General features: G+C 39.4%; 1 protein-coding gene across 1 annotated transcript in view; it reads right to left on the reverse strand.

The window, feature by feature from the left end:
• The window catches only part of ttc17 (tetratricopeptide repeat domain 17), a 72,637-nt gene that overhangs the window by 37,214 nt on the left and 15,904 nt on the right, over positions 1-19,519 (reverse strand). The window contains exons 5-14 of the mRNA XM_078415286.1: positions 18,186-18,317; positions 15,040-15,149; positions 13,318-13,465; positions 9,388-9,527; positions 8,732-8,892; positions 7,262-7,374; positions 6,258-6,410; positions 5,030-5,136; positions 2,909-3,083; positions 1,722-1,790 (exon numbers count right to left, since the gene is read on the reverse strand). Coding sequence (XP_078271412.1) covers positions 1,722-1,790; positions 2,909-3,083; positions 5,030-5,136; positions 6,258-6,410; positions 7,262-7,374; positions 8,732-8,892; positions 9,388-9,527; positions 13,318-13,465; positions 15,040-15,149; positions 18,186-18,317 — 1,308 coding nt within the window. The remainder of the gene's footprint in view (positions 1-1,721; positions 1,791-2,908; positions 3,084-5,029; positions 5,137-6,257; positions 6,411-7,261; positions 7,375-8,731; positions 8,893-9,387; positions 9,528-13,317; positions 13,466-15,039; positions 15,150-18,185; positions 18,318-19,519) is intronic.

Below are 19,519 nucleotides of genomic sequence, written 5' to 3' on the forward strand. Positions count from 1 at the left end.
CACTTGAGATTCCTTTGGATTCACCAGTTTCCTCCAACATCCCAAAGACATGTGGGCCAGACTGTTAGGGCATCACCTGGCACAGCGGTAGAGTTGTGGCCTTACAGTGCCAGTGGACCCAGGTTCGATGCTTACTATAGGCGCTGTCTGTACAGAGCTTGTACATTCTTCCTGTGACTACGTGAGTTTTCACTGAGTGCTCCGGTTTTCTTCCACACTCCAATGAAGTGCAGATTTGTAGGTTAATTAGCATTGGTAAAATTGCAAATTGTCCCTAGTGCGTAGTGTACGGTGTGATCGCTGGTCGGCTTGGGCCAAAGGGACTGTTTCCCCTCTAAGTCTCTAAAGTAGTAATGTAAAGGATGGTTAATTGATCACTGTAAATTGCCCTTAGTGTATATATTTATAGTTGATTAGAATGTTGGGAGGCTAAATGAATGGGTTCAATTCAGAATTGGTGTAAGTGGCCTGCTGATAGCAGGTGCAAACTCGGTGAGCCAAAGGGCTGTTCCAATGTTTCTATGCTCTATTTGGAGAATAGGTTAGGGGATTATTCAGGGAAGAGAACATAAAGAAACTAATTATGTAGTTCATCCAAACAGTCCTGACTGTCGCAATGGGCAGAATTATTTCCTCAGATGATATGGAATTTTATAATATGGACCCAAGAGTTTGCAGTAACATTTTAACAGAATACCTGGCAAGAGAGAGATGCACATCCTTTTGTGTTTGTGGACAATACCCTACAAACTTAAGTTTGAACGCATTATCCTCCAAATATCCCTTTGAGTGTATGCCAGATTACAGCAATACAATCATCCTAAATATTGACTGTGCCTTCTCAAGCCATTTTAAGACACATTCATATCCCCATTCCAGAGGCAGATTTGCAGAAAGAAAATACACAAGAAAATGCAGATGCTGGTTTACCAAAAAAAAAAAGGCACAAAGTGCTGGAGTAACTTGGCTGAATTATTCCAGCACTTTGTGCCTTTAAAAAAAAAAGAAAAGTATGTATCAGAGGTTATCGAAATAATGTTAAGGTCATTGTGCTCTAAAGTGCCTGCCAAGATCTCTTATTTCAGATTTCTAGGTGAAATATGATTATATAGTTTATAGTACTTACCCTTTTTATTTGTTTTGCAGACGATTATTAAGAACCATAAAGAGCTTGCAAAAATAATTCTACTAAGTACTCTTTCCATATTACAATTTAGAATTGGTTTTAAGTGCCATTGAAGCCAATTTATGAATGCAATGTATGCTAACAAGGTAAATTACTGATTTGTTGAACTTGTTTCCAAAAATTTTAATAGAAAGTCAAACAAAATGTTACATAGTTGCGTTTTATTCCACATAGATGGTGCACTTTGGTCAAAATTCACCTTTCATTTTACATGTAGTAAAAAGGGAACGTAAAAGAATTAAGGATGGTTTATAGCATTTGTTCAAGAAATCTAAAAAAACTTACATAGCAGACAAATCAATTCTATGTAATAATCCTTTATGAAAGTACTCAGTTTTGTTAAATCAGCATTCTAATGTCTGTTCATTTTTTTTTGCGGAAACATGGAATGAAAAAAAACTTTTCCTTTTACCAGAAGCAAACTGAATAGTGAACGGATGACTACATTCTACATATTTTTACAAATGCATTTTGAAAATACTGCAGATTGCATTGATTTTTACGCATCTCTCATCAAACGTAATTATTTTCTCACCTTTTCAATAGCTTGCGAAATCACTTTTCCAATTTGATCCTCAATAATATTTAAGTGCGAGGAAAGAGCCTATTCAAATACAAACAAATTGACTTTGTAATTCTAATATCCAAAATAACTGCACCATTTTTCATCATATTGTACACCTTTTGCACACAAAATGTTTTATTATTGAATACAAGCAAAATTAAACTATGGCACTGTCACTCACTATAGCTCAATATATCTCAATCACTCTGAAATATCTATGATAAATAAACATTAAAATATTCGAGATGGAAGCAAATTTGATAAAAGTGAGCCATGGACAGCAAATCAATAATTTGGAAGTACGAAATATTTTACAGCTATTAAGTATTTTCCTTAGCTGTGCCAGTTCTTTTCATTAAGGCAGTCAACTACAAAATTTCTTGAATGGTTTTATTTAACTTGATGTATTTAGCACAAACTTTTAAATTGATTTTAATTGACAATCACAAAGATTATTTGTAATATTTTCACTATCTATCAATTAGTTTCATCTTGTTCAATGAAATTTGAACGTGCAACCATTTGGCTTTTGTTCAACATCCTCCCAGGCTTTTTCAGCTTGCACAAAAACCAACTCAATGGAGAATCCATTCACTTTTTTTAAAATTGAAGATTTAATACTAACAGGTCAATTTAAACATAAATGCATTGATGCATATCTTCGCACTGATATATATATTTTTTCAAACGGGTGGCATTTCAGAGCATGAACTGAAAAAGCCTGAACTTCTGCTTATATCTGAAACATAAATAAATTCAGTGTAATTATCCGCAAGTTCAGTTGAGTTAATTTCATGGTCACTCATAGAATTCTAGTTCTTTTGCAGACTGACACCAGACTCTCTTTCAATTAAACATGCTGTAACAGTATCTTGCTATTGCTTTACGAGTGGTTCAGGGTAAAATAAGATATCCACTTAACAGAAAATGCTGGAAACGCTCAGCATGCCAGGCAGCAACCGTGGAAAGAGAAATAGTGTTTGAATTTCAGGTCAAACAGCTTTCATCAGATCTTTTACCTAAAACAAACTGTGTTTCATTTTCTGCATGTATGTCGCCAAACCTGCTGAGTCTTTCTAGCATTTTCTTTTTTTTTCAGCATCTGCATTTTAAAAACAACTTTCCCCCACAATGTGATGTCTAGGTGAGAATATTACCTGCTTGGCATGGTGGTCTGGTACTCCAGATTTTAAAACTGATCTGTTTTCCAATTCTTTCACTATCTGGTAGAGTTTGTCATTATTATGGATATCTACCACAGAAGAACAGTCTGGAGGGTGATCAGTCCCATCTCTCTCTTGGTTTTCTGAAGGTGTCAAAAATGATCGGACGCTGGAAAACAAATTTAACTCAACAATTTACTGGCTGGCAATCTGAATCGGAGGTTAAATTGAGCAGAAATAGAAAGATCAAATGCCTTTAAAGCAACCTAAGATATAAATGATATAATGCTTGTGTGCAACATTTTATCTGTTTATTTAAACTATATTAGTGGGACAAGAAGTCCCGCCAAAAACTAATCGGACACGATTGCGTGCACGACACGTGTTTATTCTCTCCAATACAGCTCCCTACTCCACCCCAAGTCATGGGCGTTGCCCGGCCTTAAATACCAACTCAGGTACCGAGCCCGTGGCTAGCGCCTCCCACTAGCGCCGATGGTTCGTTCTGCCCTTGGGTTGTCACCAGATATCACCACATGACCCCCCTCCCCAGAACCAGAGGTACCGAACCGGACGGAACGCCGAACGAGGTGGCCCAAATGCATAGATACAATCCCACGCCCCGGGGGCTTGCTCGGTTCGGAAGAATCTCCAGGAGCCCAGGAAGGCGGACGCCCACGACGGGGCAGTTGAGCCACATGGATTGGCTCTCTCAGGTCCAAGTGGGCCGGTTTCAAACGAGCCACAGACACAGTTTTGCGCCGGCCTCCCATGTCCAAATCAAAAGTAGTAGTCCCGTGCCGCAGCACGAGAAAGGGACCTTCTGGTGATATCCCTGGACTAGGCCGATCTTGGAGAAGAACCTAGCCCCGGCCAGATGGGCTGAGAAGTCCTGTAGGTGGGGGATTGGGTAACGGTCAGCGGTCGTGGCCTCGTTAAGGTGGTGGTCGTCCCCGCACGGCCTCCAGCTGCCGGACACCTTTGGCACCATGTGCAGCGGGGAGGCCCATGGGCTCCATACCCGAAACTCTGCCTTTGGTATAAGGTGCTTGTCAGGAGCGAGCCTGCGGGCGTGGAGCGGTGGGCCCGATGTCAGAATATGGTGCATGACACCGTGCCTCAGGCTGGCCGAGCTGAACTTGGGGGTGACAATGTCCGGAAACTCAGCCAGTACCTGGGCGTAGGGATTGTCCACCTTCGCTACGGGGTTGCTGGTCGGCGCTGTGGGCACGATAGAGCGCACGATCTTCTCAAAAGTTGCCGAGAGGACCAGACGTTGGCCCCTCACGTCCACGAGGAGCGACTGCGCCCGCAAGAAATCTGCGCCCAGCAGTGGCTGGGCCACGTCCGCGACGATGAATGGCCAGGTGAAATGGCAAGCGCCAAAAATAATCGGAACCGTGCGGACGCCATATGTGCGGATTGAACTACCGTTCGCAGCAGTTAACGGGAGGCCCCTTTCACCAGCATGAAGGTCGCATCCAGATGGGGACAATACGCTGACCTCTGCCCCGGTGCCCACCAAAAACCTGAGCCCCTTGCACCAAAAACTAATCGGATACGAGTTGCGTGCATGCTCCCTACTCCACCCCAAGTTACGGGCGTTGCCCTGCCTTAAATACCAACTCGGGTACCGACCCCGAGGCTAGCGCCTCCCACACCGAGACGCCACCCTCTAGCGCCGATGGTTCGTTCTGCCCTTGGGTTGCCACCAGGTGTCACCACACTATCATGTCACCAAATTATTTATGCACTGTCGTACATGACACAAGATGGGTAATTGTCAACACTGTCTGTGGCTCCTAGAAGATATTAGTGTTTTACTTTGGAAAGCTAAATATTTTCTGACGAAACAAGCATATTAAAAGATGTTAACTGTTACTTGTCAAATGTCACTTAATGTTTATGCAACATGAATCAGTTTTATAATATAATCCAAAACTTTTACTGACAAAATATCAAGAAAGTATATATGCCTTCTTGAAAACACATCTGCACTACATTATCATTGTGTTATCTGTTCAGTAAACTACTTTCAATTTTGTGTAACCCCAGTATTTTACAAAATACTATTTATAACCAAACAGGACGTTCCACATTCATCCACTTCTTTACCTAAAACCTTTGTATTCTGGAGGTAGAAAGTACGTTGGTAGATCAGCTGCACTGGGAAGTGTGGGATATGTGCGCATACAGTCCAATCTTTTCGGCCATAATATATCCTGCCATTATAAACAACATACAAATATTGCATTCTTTAATACAGTTTTTCCCCTGTAATTTCATCTTTTCTGGTTGAAATCAACCGATTATTTTTCCATTAAATTTCTACATAAAAGAAAAAAATGAACAAATATTTCTGTTCAAATGAAAGTCTAAATAACCTATGAGGAAGTATTTATTCATATTTCTCCCCATTTCCACAGCAGTAGAGTTACTGCGTTACAGCGGTGAAGACCCTGATTTGATACTGACTACGGGTGCTGTCTGCACAGAGTTTGTACGTTCTCTCTGTGACTGTGTTGGGTTTCTCTTGGTGCTCTGGTTTCTTCCCACATTCCAAGGCGTGCAGGTTTGTAGGTTAATTGGCTTCTGTAAATTTTCTCAAGCATATAGGACAGAACCAGTGTATGGGTGATCAATGGTTGGTGCGGACTCGGTGGGCCAAAGGGTCTGTTCCACGCTGTCTCACTAAACTGAACTAAAATGTACATCCTGTTTCACCATTTTGTAGTAGGCTTGACCAGGTACACCAACGCAAGCTGCAGAGACTTCTGTATAATTGCTTTGTTCTTCTATGAAAGCAAGAAGGAAAATATAAAAATGAAATCTAGTGCACTACAGATTGAACAAAAATACTAAAAATGCCCTATTATTCTGCACAGCAGCATATTTGAAAGTGATTCTCTACCTTGGAGTTCATAAAAAAGACCACGATAAATCATTTGCTGTGATTATACCAATGCAGAATACTATATATCAAGAGGCAGGCAGACTTACTGCCGGTGTACACCAAGGTTTCATAGCTTGGAGCCAAAGCAAGCTCCACATCTGTCCTGTAACCCTTCATTTAAAAAAAAATAAGATAGTTTCAATAAAAAATAAAATCTACGTCAGATTATAAAAAAGTAACTCAAATTCCAATGGGAAAGAAAATTAATGGATGTATACCCGAATTGATGCAAAAACAAAAATCCTGGAAATCGATATTTCCGAAATGTGTTTTTTTGGTAATGAACATGGGTCCTTCATAATAAACACCCTATCGACATAAGTACATGATATGGGAAGAATCAAAAAATGACAACATGCACTGTCATGCACTTCCCCCACCTCCACTTACACTGTAATTTGAGAAATCCTTTCCCCATATATTCAGCACGGATCGAATTGCTGGTGGTGTTGGATACTGCTGCTTCATGCTGCTCCACGTTACGTTTGCTGCAAATTTCATCTCAACAGGCATCATATTGGAGGTAGAACTATCGTCACCAAACTAAAAGAGGCAATATATTATTTTTTACTTTTCATGTTAAAAACAAAAATGGAGACAGCATAATGCTCCAAAATTCTAAAATAATCACCGAATGGTACAATAATGTACCTCCTCTGATATCACAAATTCGGATACGCTTTCTAGGAAAGGTGCCAAATTAACTTTATTAAAGCGGAAAAATAAAGGAAAACATGGCTGAGAATCAACTCATGTCATTTGGAGTTAGGATCAAATAAGATGGCAAATAAGCTAACAAGAAACTGCTGGAGGAACTCAGTGGGTTCAACCAATCCTGTGGAACGATATGGACAGATGACTTTTCAGGTTTGGAGAGATAGCAGTTTTCATAACATTCAACAGATGAGAAAGACTGTAGAAACATAGAAACATAGAAAATAGGTGCAGGAGTAGGCCATTCGGCCCTTCGAGCCTGCACCGCCATTCAATATGATCATGGCTGATCATCCAGCTCAGTAACCTGTACCTGCCTTCTCTCCATACCCCTATCGTAGGTTCTGGCCATTCTGTCAACAAGTGAAAGAAGTGCCACACTTACCAACAAAGGGTCACACACACTGTGCTGGACAAGGTGCACCCCTGAGCTCCACACCTCAGCCTTGAGTGGCTGCACCACTCACCTGGTCTCCCCAATATTTTTCCTCATACAGCTCTCCTCACCAAACAAAAGAGCAATTCGTTACAGTGGGAAAGGCAGGAATTCATTCCCAATATAACAGCACTGTCAACATCAAAGTGACCCATTTTAGCATTATTGTTTGCGTGTCTGGGTTTGCGTGCAAATTGCAACAGCTTGCAAATTCCTGAAGATGCTCATATTTTTAACTTTATACCTGTACATGTTCAACTGCGTCAAATAGGTCTCCTCTGGTGTAGCGCACAGGACGATCCCATTGGCAGTATAAAATTTGTTGCTTGTTAATCCAACGACAAATCTGATGGTTTCCTAGAAAATTAAAACAAAATCTGACCTAATTTTCTTTTCATTTTTGAATAACTTTACTAATCTTATATTTTGGAGTATCACAGATTTTTATATTTAACAATGTACATATTTTACAATGTACATTTCTCATCTGATTTTTTCCTGGAAAATAGAAACGATGAATTGCAGATGCTAGTTTGCAAAAAGGGACACAAAGTGCTGGAGTAACTCAGCGGGTCAGGAAATACCTCTGGAGACCATGGACAGGTGATGTTTTGGGTTACCTGTCCATGTTCTCTTGAGGTACTGCCTGATCTGCTGAATTCCTCCAGCACTGTGTGTCCCATTTTGAAAATAGACAGCTATATATTGTCTCCAAGATAATTTATTACCTAACATGGCAAAGCAATCGATAAATTTAAATCTATATGATAAAGATTTTAAAACTAATTCTGTTTGTGTTGTAGCACTTCACTAATCTCTTTATTGCTAATCACCTCAAATGGCATTATACTTTGGAGTTATTCAAAAAGACGATAAAAAATGCTTCCAGACGTTCTTTTGTTTAAATTCGATCCCTCCGCTATTTTTGAAATGTTTCCCTACAAAGATAAATCAACCTAACCTTGGGGAGATGACAATATTAAAAGTGACTACTTTGTTTTACAACTTGTACCTAAAGGCATTTGAAGAGGGAATCTGAAAATTCAAAATTGCATTTAAAGAAGCATTGAGACAAGGAATATTCTAATAGTTAGGAAGGCAAAGGCAGCAGGTGCAATTGGAATACCACCTGGAACACTGTGACACACATCATGCCCAGTTGGAAACATATCACCGTTCCATCACAGCTGAATCTAAACACTGGAACTCCCCACCTAAGAGTGGTTTGAAAATAAAAAAAGACACAAAGTATTGGAGTACCATCTGCCTATCAACCTCCCCCCCCCCTCCCACTCTATCATTTATCTGCCAGGCTTTTTCGTGTCTCTCCTCTCTTCCAGCTTCCCCCTCCACTCCTCCCACAATGTCTGAAGAAGGGACCTGGCCCAAAACGTCACATATCCATGTTCTCCAGAGATACTGCCTGGCCCGCTGAGTCATTCCAGCATGTTGTGTCTTTTTTTTGTAACCCAGTATCTGCGGTTCCTTTTTTTTTTACATAGTTTTGGTTTGAAAGTACCTTGCCTGGACTGCAGAGATTTAATGGTTATCAAGGTAACAATTGTCAGCCTTGTCAGTGATAATCACATTCCAAGTACGGAACAAAATTTAAAATATTTCTCAGAATATGGCTTGCTATATGGATTTACTGATTCTGGATTTCTGCACAACCCACAAAAATATTGCACTATTCAAAACAAAAGATTGAATTTACCTTGCTGAGTCTCTTTTGCCATTTGTGTTTCATGGATTATGTTTCTCAGCAGCTGCTGGTCTTGCATGACTTTGTGCTTCTCCAACAATTCCTGCTGTCTCAAATAATTATCATGTTGCCTCTGGTACTCCTTCAGTTCATTTAACGTCCGCTGCAGAGATCTAAATATATGAAACAACGTGATAGAACTAATCATAACGGCAAAGTGTAAATGGGGTGAAACTGTGACACGCACAAAGGTGTGAATTTACTTTTGGGCCATATTAACATTTCAAATTGCAGCTTTTCACAATATTTTAGCAGGATTGGGAACAGTGCTTCTATTCTAAAAATATATTTTACATACAATTGTTAAAAAAGTATAAAATGTATCAATTGGAATTAGTTACATGCACAATGGTAAAACAGAAAATTAAGTTTCCACCAGACTCCCCCGCAAAAGCAGCAAAAGTAATTGCAGCAAGCCAATGACAGAGTAGAACCACATTTCAAAGAGTTAAATATATTCAACAGTAGCTGGATAACAGCCAGTTGACAAAAAAGTATCAGATACACGGAAAATCTAAAGAATTTTATGGATAAAACAGGAATGTTCATTGGAAAATCTGCCATTATATTCTACAGTAAAACATTTTTACTTCTCCATTCTACCACACCTGTGCTGTGCCTCTAATTTTTGCTCCAGCTTCTGCTGGCACAAAACAGCATGCTTCCTTTTCAATGCATGTTCAAAGCCAGGAGTTATAAGCAATGCCTGATCATAACAGAGTACCGAATGATTATACTCTCCCAACATCTGGAAAAAAAACACAAATTTAATCTTTCATTCAAAATTAAACACAGCTTCATTATCTTAAGCATTCTCAAACACCTAACATCACCTAACATCCATAACACCCTGATTGGACTGATGCAGGATGGGGAGGAATCTGCCTACAGACGGGAAGCGACACAGCTGGCGTCCTGGTGCCATCGCAACAGAGCTCAATGCTCTTAAGACAGTGGAACTAATTGTAGACTTTCGAGGAGCTCCCCCTCCCTCCCCCCACTCACCATCAACAACACCACAGTCACATCTGTGGAGTCATTTAAGTTCCTTGGAACCATCATCTCTAGGGACCTTAAATGGGGGGCCACCATCAACTCCACAGTCAAAAAGGGCCAACAGAGGATGTACTTCCTGCGGCAACTGAGGAAACACAATCTGCCACAGGCAATGATGGTCCAATTCTATACTGCTCTCATTGAGTCCGTCCTCACCTTCATCATGGTCTGGTTTGGCTCAGCCACCAAGCACAACATCCGGAGGCTGCAACAGATCGTTCTGTCAGCTGAGAAGGTTGTTGGCTGCAACCTTCCCCCCATTGACAAACTGTACACTGTAAGGGCCAGGAAGCGAGCGGGCAAGATCATCTCTTACCCCTCTCACCCTGGCCACAAAATCTTTGAAGCACTTCCCTCTGGAAGGCGACTCCGGACTGTCAAAGCAGCCACAGCCAGACATAAAAAACGCTTTTTTTCCACGAGTAGTAGTTCTACTCAATAACCAAAGTCTGTAGTCTCTTTTTTGCTTTGGTTTATTGTCACCCACATGTTTAGACCGTAATGTTGTATCCTTATTGTTTTGATGTGTTTATGCTTTACTCTTAATTGTTAACTGTATGTTTGTGTTGTCATTTGTGAGTGGAGCACCAAGGCACATTCCTTGTATATGCATACTTGGCCAATAAACATTCATTCATTCATCATTGTGTCTAATAGCTGCAATATACACCATTTATGAGAAACACTGTAATTATGATGTGCCTTCACTGAATCTCCCCATTTCCCCTCAACCTGGGACTTCTAACTTATACAAGAGAGCAACAGACTGGTTCCACCAAGATGCAGGACAGAACGCCACAGGAGATCCTTCCTCCCTGTGGCTATCAAACTGTACAACTCCTCCCCCTTCTGTCATGGGGTTAGACGTAGACTGACTCCCCCCCTCCCACCCCAATCTTTGCACATTCGCAATCCTTTCCACTCATCACTTTAATTTCATGTTTCATGTATTTTATGTTTTTACGACTATTGGCAGATCAATTTTCCTCCTGGGATGAACAAAGTTCTATCGTATCGTACACACATATGTCATAACCAGCACATGCAAACAAATTGATATTTGACCATTCCTTCTTGGATTACTCCAACAGTGCTCTGGGAATGCCTTTATCAGAAGGATTACAATGATTCAATTACGCAGCTTGTCAACACTTTCTTAAGGAAATTAGGAGATAAGCAATTAACACTGGTCTTTCCAACAAACCCACATCCCGTAATGAAAATAAAATCCCTGGACACCTGGCTACATTATGTCACACTGCTCTGCATGATGCTTGGATCCCAATTTCTTCATTGCAATGCATTTATAATTCTCCCTTGCTCCATTATTTCAACATGATTTCTTAGTGCAAAGGGTTTAAATGGGGCAAACAGAATTTGTTAGGTATATCCTAGAGGGTTTCCTAACACAGCATATGGATGGTCCTACTCAAGGAGGAACCATATTAGACCTGGCATTGGGAAACTAGCCTAGCCAGGTGACTGATGACGTTGAAAGAGCATTTTGTGAACTGTGATCTCAACTCCATAGGTGGGGTGGGAGCTGCTTTACGTCCTCGTCGTCCACCCTGGGCAGTTCTATGGAACTGCCAAAATTTGCAGCAAACCATCAACTACGGTACTCTGAAACACCAATGACCACTTCTGATTGTTGTAGTTGACATACGAAAGAAGAAGAACTCCATAGGTTTTAAGACAGTTTTGAACAAGGATAAGTCTGGACCTTGAGGGAAGGTATACATTGGAGTAAGGCAGATTACAGCATTATGAGGCAGGAGCTAGGAAGAGTAAATTGGGAGCTGTTATTATTGGGTAAGTTTACATCTAACTTTTAAAGTCATTTAAAGGGCAAATACTCAAAGTTCATGACTAACATGTTCCAGTGAGGGGGAAGGATAAGGATGTCATTCAACTGTCTGCTTTGTTCTGGAGGATGTTGTGCATTGAATATTGCTCAAGCTGCCTTCACCCCCCCCTCCCCCCACCACCAAGTAAGTGGATGGTAATCCATCAAGACACCTGACATGCTTTGTTGGGGTGGAACGGCTTTGTGATTTTATGTGAGTCACTTCATGCAGGATACCTAGCCTCTCGTCCACACCCGTATTTACGAGGTTGTTTCAGTTGAGTTTCCTTGTGATGGTAATTCACCAAACGTCAAGGACAGATGGTTAGACTCTCAGTAGAGATGGTAATTGCTGGCAATTTTGTAGCTCAAATGTTACTTGCCACTTAACAACCCTTACCAGAATGAGTAAAATGAGAAAACATGCAGTTACAGGAAAATATTCTAGAGCTGCATGACATCTTTCTGACTCATACTCAAGGCCCCAACCAATGAAGGTGGGCATACCATATGCCTTTTTATCACTCTATCAACTTGTATTGCCATTTTCAAGGAGCTATGTACCTGGACTCCAAGATCCCGTTGCACACCTGTGCTGTTAAGGGCCTTTCCATCAACTGTATACCTTCCCCTTACATTTGACTCCCAATGTGCAACACCTCACACTTACTCGATCTGCAATTTCTCCATTGGATTCAGGAACAGCTTCTTCCCCACTGTTAGCAGACCACTTATGGTCCTCCCATAAGCTAGGATGTTCTGATCTTCCAACATACCTTATTGCCGTGGACATTTTCCTGTAACTGCAGCACTATACTACTGTAACACTATATTCTGCACTCTTATTTTTCTCTTAGCATTTCTTATTGTACTTGCACATTCAAGCTATGTATATATATGATTTGACTGGATAGCACATTATCAAAACTTTTCTCTGTGTCTTGGTACGTGACAATAATAAACAAATACCAATAACAGAACTTGGGAAACAGAAAAAGGACCCCCTAACCTTGGTTGAATGAGAATGCAATCTTTCTCTTCCAAGTTCAATTTTCTTGCTTCTTTGACTGTTGGCTCGAACTACATTGATATATTGTACATGCTAACGAACACCTAATCAGCAAAACCAACAAATATGTTCCCTTTGCTTCAATCCTACCGTTGTCATTTTCCTTTAATTGATCAACTTTTAATTGGAACATAACGGAAGAGAACCCACTTGAAAGTATACAATATGATTTTCCAAAGCACTTTTCTAGGTATTCCAAACTGTTACTGCAGCTGAAAAATACCAATGCTCTTTCTATGACTGGAGCAACCAAAGAAAAATCCATTTAAAATGACGTGGTAAATAAAGCGCTTCAGAATTTTTTGTGGCAACACCATAAATACTGATTAGAGTTATAGGGAATCAAACAGATTGGGTGTTTGGGTACTTCACAATAAATCTTCAAAAACAATGCACAATTCCAATAAAAATCAAACAAATCCATATAACAGAAGTCTTTCTCTTCCCTCTCACAACTTGTTTTTATGTAAAAGTTACTATAATAAAATAATGAAAAGTGCTGCACAGAACTGTGAAAGTATTTGAAATCAATGGAAAGCAAATTGCTAAAATATTCAGTGTACTTACAGCATAAATGTTTCCAAGAGTATAATGACTTGTAAGAAAGTCAGTGGATACATCAAGTGCTGCATGAACCAATATGGCTGCATCTGCTGAGAAATGGGCCCGGTGCAAAACGTTGGCCAAATTCATCAATGCTATATCTTTATGTTGCCTGTTGAAGAAAATGTACACAACCAATTGATTTAATTTAGATATTGCATAATATAACTCAAATGAAATTAATTTCTCTGTACTTTCAGTCAATAAATTTTGTCACACATTGCTTCAGGAGATAGAAACGAAATAGTACAGCTGCTGCTTTCAACACATCAATACAAATTTTCTCAAATATGAAGTCATGTATTATTATGTATAGTAGCACCTAGCGCAAACATAATTTATTTTGATAGGTCCAATTATGGATCTGTACATACAGCAATATTTATAAAATTACAGTTTTGTAAATCTGGTAGGCTTAAGATTAAAAATAGTTCTAACCATTTATTTTGGCCTACATTTCCTTGACAAAATAGATATGATGGATTCATAGTAGTCCATAACCTTTATCTTCTCCAGTAAACATAAAGCAATGGAGCATAAGTTAACTCTTTATGCAGCTAATTATACTTACTCTGCATTTTATCACTTCTGTCAGCTGGCGGGTTGGGCACACGAAAACACTAAAGGTCTTAAAACACGGCATATCTAGCTCGTTAAAGCCCAACTCTGCGTTGACAACTTGCATCTTTCTTGACCTACATTCTTGACCCGTAGCACATAGTGCACTTCCCTCCTGCCACAGGTAGAACAACTGCTGCTAAAATATAATACATGCTCCAAACCTCGAGTATGCAATCAAATTGGGACCAAACTGATGAGACCTCTGCTATACAAAAGAACCGTAAACAGAATATTAAAGTCCAATAGCAACTGTAAAATTTCTCAAACCTGCCGTCCTTCTATAACCATGAACAAAAGAACTTCTATGTGTGTGGCGTAGGCAAGAACATGAAGAAAGAGGAGTAGGCCACCTGGCTCCTCAGGTCTGTCCAGACATTCTACACAAATATAGCTGATCTATCTCAGGCCTCAATTGTTCTTTGCTAGTTTCATAGCCTTCAATTTCATGACCTCTTAAAAAATGATCTACCTTCCTGTTAAATACATCTAGAGGTCCAGCCGCCAAAGCTTCGGGATAGAATTGCAGAGATTCACTACCCTGTGAGAAATTCCCACAGTTTTAAATGTCTGCTCCCTCATTTTGTAATCACATGCCCTTGTTAATTGACCCTCTCACAAGTGGAAACACGCAACATCTAGTCTGTCCTACGTCCTTGGGATCATATGCATTTCAATAGCATGACCTATCATTCTTCTCATCTCTCTCATACTAGAAATTTGCCAAGGTAATCTCTTATATGCTTCTTACATTGCCACTTAAACTGTTCTTAGTTAAGGAAACAAAAACTGTACATAGTATTCAGGTTGTGACTAACAACTGAGCAATTATATCAATAATTGTCTATTTCTAAATACCAATCCACTTGCCGTAACAGCCAATAAGCCATTTACTTTTGTTTTAAAAAGTCAGTCGTTATTGGTCATTCTACAGAAAGCAAACGAGACATGCAAGTGATCATTATATCCTTGGTCATGTTAGCTGAGGGAGAAATCAAGTAGAACATACCCACACTGTAGGTAGCAAAGATCTAATAGAATCTTTTCCCAATTTTTGGGGAGACTTACCGCGGGGAAAAGTGTAGTGCCCGAATAACACATTCTACTACATGATATGGCTCATTTTTCATCCTCCAATAAAAAGAAGCCAAGTTATATAACACCCATGAAGATGTATTCTAAAAAAATATTGAAAAATGGACACAGCATTAATACTAAAGTAACAGCAACAGAAAAAAAATATTGTTTTGTATAATTCTGGATATTTGAAATCTGACAATACAATTCCTTCCACTTTATCCTGATTAAAATCCTGATCATTAAAACTTGCAAGGGTGAATTAAAAAAACCCCACAGATAATATTATTTTAGATACATAATTCTAAAATGTTTTACGCAAATTCAGGAAAAACATATTAAAGCATTAAACTTGATATAATTTGGGTAGAATGTTAAAAACATTCCATAATTGGTGATAACATTCAAATGACAGATTTTAGAATCGTTTTAAGGTATGTGGTCACATTAAATTCAGCAGAAAGTAATCTATTCCTCTTTGATATTTTGTCTTTAAGAAAATTGCATGACAACGCGATTGAATAGACAGAGAAAATATTTGATATACACTTAGCTATAAAACTATGTTTGCAAAATGTCAGTAAAATTAGGGAATGTGTTTAAAACCCCCTCAAATATTTATGAAACTTTTCCTTGGAGAATGCCATCAAAATGCTAATTAAATTAAACTGCTTTAACCACCATTTTCGACAAATCTAACAAACACATCATCACTTTCCAACAAAACTCCTCTTTTCCATATATGTAAAATCAATATTGTGAGAAGTTGCAGGGGAGAACCCCATTCTAGCTCTTATCCTTGGGCCTAACACATTAATGGAGAAATAACCAAACATTTAATTAGATAGAAAACAATATGACTAGATATGACTACGATGATTTTCCCAGAAAACGGTCCATACGACGATTTTCCATAATGAGAAGCCACATCGTCTTCACCTGGATTATAGCACAAAAACAATTCCTTTGAGCGAACGTTCATGATGCCCATTTGCCTCCAAACTTTTTGTATCCTGTTTAATGACATTATTTCCATACCACGGCAATCAGAACTGTGTACAGTACATATGTCCTTACCAATTTGTACAGTTGTGCTCAATACACTCTTTCATTATCCTGTCCATCTGTTTTGCCACTTTCGTGGAACTGTGTACTTAAATCACTTGGTCGCTCTATTCTACAACACTCCCCAGGGCCCTAACATTTACTGTGCCAGTTCCACACTGGTTTGTTCTGCCAAAATGCAACAACTTGCATTTATCTGCATTAAAATCTATCTGCCATTCCTTAGCCCAATGGCAATATTGATCAAGATCTTATTGCAGTCTTATAGGTAACTTTCTTATTGTTCACTATTCTATCAATTTTAGTGTCATCCACCAACTTTACTAACTATGCCACTCATATTCACATTAATTATTAATATAAATAACAAACAACAGTAGTCCCTGCACCGATCCTTGGGACGCAGGGTCACTGTTACAGGCCTCCAGTATGAAAAACAAACTTCTCTCACCACCTCCCCTCTCTTACCTTCAAGCCATTTTTGTATCATCTTGCCTTGCTCATCCTGGATCTCATGTGATCTAACCCTCCAGACCAGCCGACTGCGCAGTACCTCGTCAAAGGCCTTGCTAAAGTCCTGCAATATCTTCCCTAGCTTCCCAATATGTTTTAGGATACACTTGATCAGGTCCTGGGGATTTATCTTCCTTTCTTCGTCTTCAGACCTCCCAACACCTGTTCTTCTATAATGTGGTCTCCCATCAAGACTTCAGAGCTCCCCAGCATTCATATCTTTCTCCACAGTAAATACAGACGAGAAATATTCACGAACACCTCGCCCATTTCCTTTGGCTCCATAAATAGATGATCTTATTGATCTTTAATAGGGCTTATTCTCTCCAGGTATTCCTTTGTCCTTAATATACTTGCAGAATCTCTTTGGATTGTCCTTTACCTTAGCTATCAAAGCTAATTCATGTTCTCCTTTTCCCCTCATCATCCTAAGCATACTTCAACACTTCAAGGGATGCAAAAATAGGAGTTGAAAAAAGTGGTGATTTATATATTCTACAGAAATTCTGTTAAAGTGAATTTTAGGGTAATGATTTGCGAATTCTGTAAGGGTGAATTGCTGTAACCTGAACAGCTGAGATGCTGCCATAGCCTGTAGTTTGATTGACGTTTATGATAAAAAGGAAAGGGTCAATCAATCACTGAAAAGAGAACCATGAAGCCACATTAGCTGCAAAATGGCTATCTGGCCTATTCACACTTTTTAGACTTCAGTTCGCAAATAACAAGTTTAAAACAGATTCAAGTTCTTAAGATGTCATAGGATTTGCCTTTTACACCCATTTCACCCCTCCCCCTCACACCATAAGTGAACATATCTCTTCTAACTCTCCCTTCCAATCATTTTACCAATTATTTTAAATAGAGACGAGTTGTGGGAATGGCACTAAGGGTGAAAAATGTAAGTGGAGAGACTGGGTAAAGCCAGTTGTTCTCATTCAAGCACAAGTTTAAGATCTGATCCAGCCCTTCAAAATCATGAATAGTCTTGGTAACATAATCATGAAAAAAGATTTTCACACAGAGTAGCGTGACTAACAAATGACTGAGATTTTATGTGCATTATAAAAGAACCAGAGGATGGGGTATTTTCCAAAAATGCACTTACTACAAATCTGATTTCCACCGCTTGAAAATGTGGTGGAAACAGATTGAATAACAAGTTTCAGAAGGGTGTAGGAAAGAACTGCAGATGTTGGTTTCAATTGAAGGTAGACACAAAATGCTGGAGTAACTCAGCAGGACTGGCAACATCTCTGGAAAGAAGGAATGGGTGACGTTTCGGGTCAGGACCCTTCTTCAGACTGATTTCAGGGGGAGTTTCAGAAGGGAATTGGATAAGAAAGTGAATTGAAAAAACTGGCAAAGCAATTGGGATGAACACATGGAATATGACTAATTATATAGCTTTTTCAATTAGGACAGTGAACTATATAGTTGCATTTTTCAAGGGAATATGGGAATGTTACAAAGGAATATATAAACAGGTTATCTCAAATGCACTTGCAATGTAACCAGCCTATAAAATAAATAGTTAAAGATTAAAATAAAACTCATACCTTCAGCAAAGCTGCATTAATTCTATGCCCCATTTCTTCAATACTTCTACCTAATCTTCTTGATAAGCTGACAAAGATAGGATCCTCTTTTGATAATATTGGCGCTGTAAGGTTAATTCGCTCTTGAATACCCTGGAAAGAAATGTTTTTATTTATTACTAGTCATCTTAATTTTGAAATCCTAAACTTGGAAGTAGCAAATATTTAGCTATTTTCCCCACTCAAATCACTTTTGAAACATACAATTACATTGCCAATAACAGATACAAACACTTCCAAGGAACTCTGGTCTTTACAGAGAAGAGTATAACAAAGAATTGGAGAATACACAAACGGATGCAAAGTGCTGGAGCAACAAAGCAGGTCAAGCAGCATATTTGGAGAATATGGATAGGTGACGTTTTGGGTCGAGACCCTTCTTCAAACCATATTCAGAGAAAATATGGTTTCAAAGATGCATATAAAATGGCACGTAGGCCTTCATAACGAGAGGATTTGAGTATAGGAGTAAAGAGGTCCTTCTGCAGTTGTATAGGGCCCTGGTGAGACCACATCTGGAGTATTAGCAGTTAATTTGAGGAAGGACGTCCTTGCTATTGACAGTGCAGCGTAGGTTCACGAGTTAATCCCCGGGATGGCGGGACTGTCGTATGAGGAAAGATTGGAAAGACTGGGCTTGTATTCACTGGAGTTTAGAAGGATGACAAGGGATCTTAGAGATGTATAAAAGTATGAAGGGACTATCAGCCATGATCACAATGAATGGCGGTGCTGGCTCGTAGGGCCTCCTCCTGCACCTATTTTCTATGTTTCTATCTATGTTTCTATGACTAGACAAGCTAGATGCAGGAAAAATGATCCCAATATTGGGGAGTCCAAAACCAGGGGCCACAGTCTACGAATAAAGGGGAGGCCATTTAAAACTGAAATGAGAAAGAATGTTTTTACCCAGAGTTACGAATTTGTGGAATTCTCTGCCACAGAAGGCAGTGGAGGCCACTTCACTGGATGAATTTCAAAGAGAGTTAGATCGAGCTCTAGGGGCTAGTGGAATCAAGGGATATGGCGAGAAGGCAGGCACAGGTTACTGATTGTAGATGATCAGTCATGATCACAATGAATGGCGGTGCCGGCTCGAAGGGTCAAATGGCCTCCTCCTGCACCTATTTTCTATGTTTAAAATATTTATTTTGCAAAACCTGTATACGAAATATAACTTTATACTTCGATCCTGAATGTCACTTCATCGTCAACATCTTTCTATCCTTTCAAAAAATACTATCTTCAACTTCCGCCAATACAAAAATTCATATTAACTCTTTCTTGTGAATAAT

Source organism: Rhinoraja longicauda, chromosome 18 (assembly GCF_053455715.1).
Source record: "Rhinoraja longicauda isolate Sanriku21f chromosome 18, sRhiLon1.1, whole genome shotgun sequence".
NCBI lineage: Eukaryota > Metazoa > Chordata > Chondrichthyes > Rajiformes > Arhynchobatidae > Rhinoraja > Rhinoraja longicauda.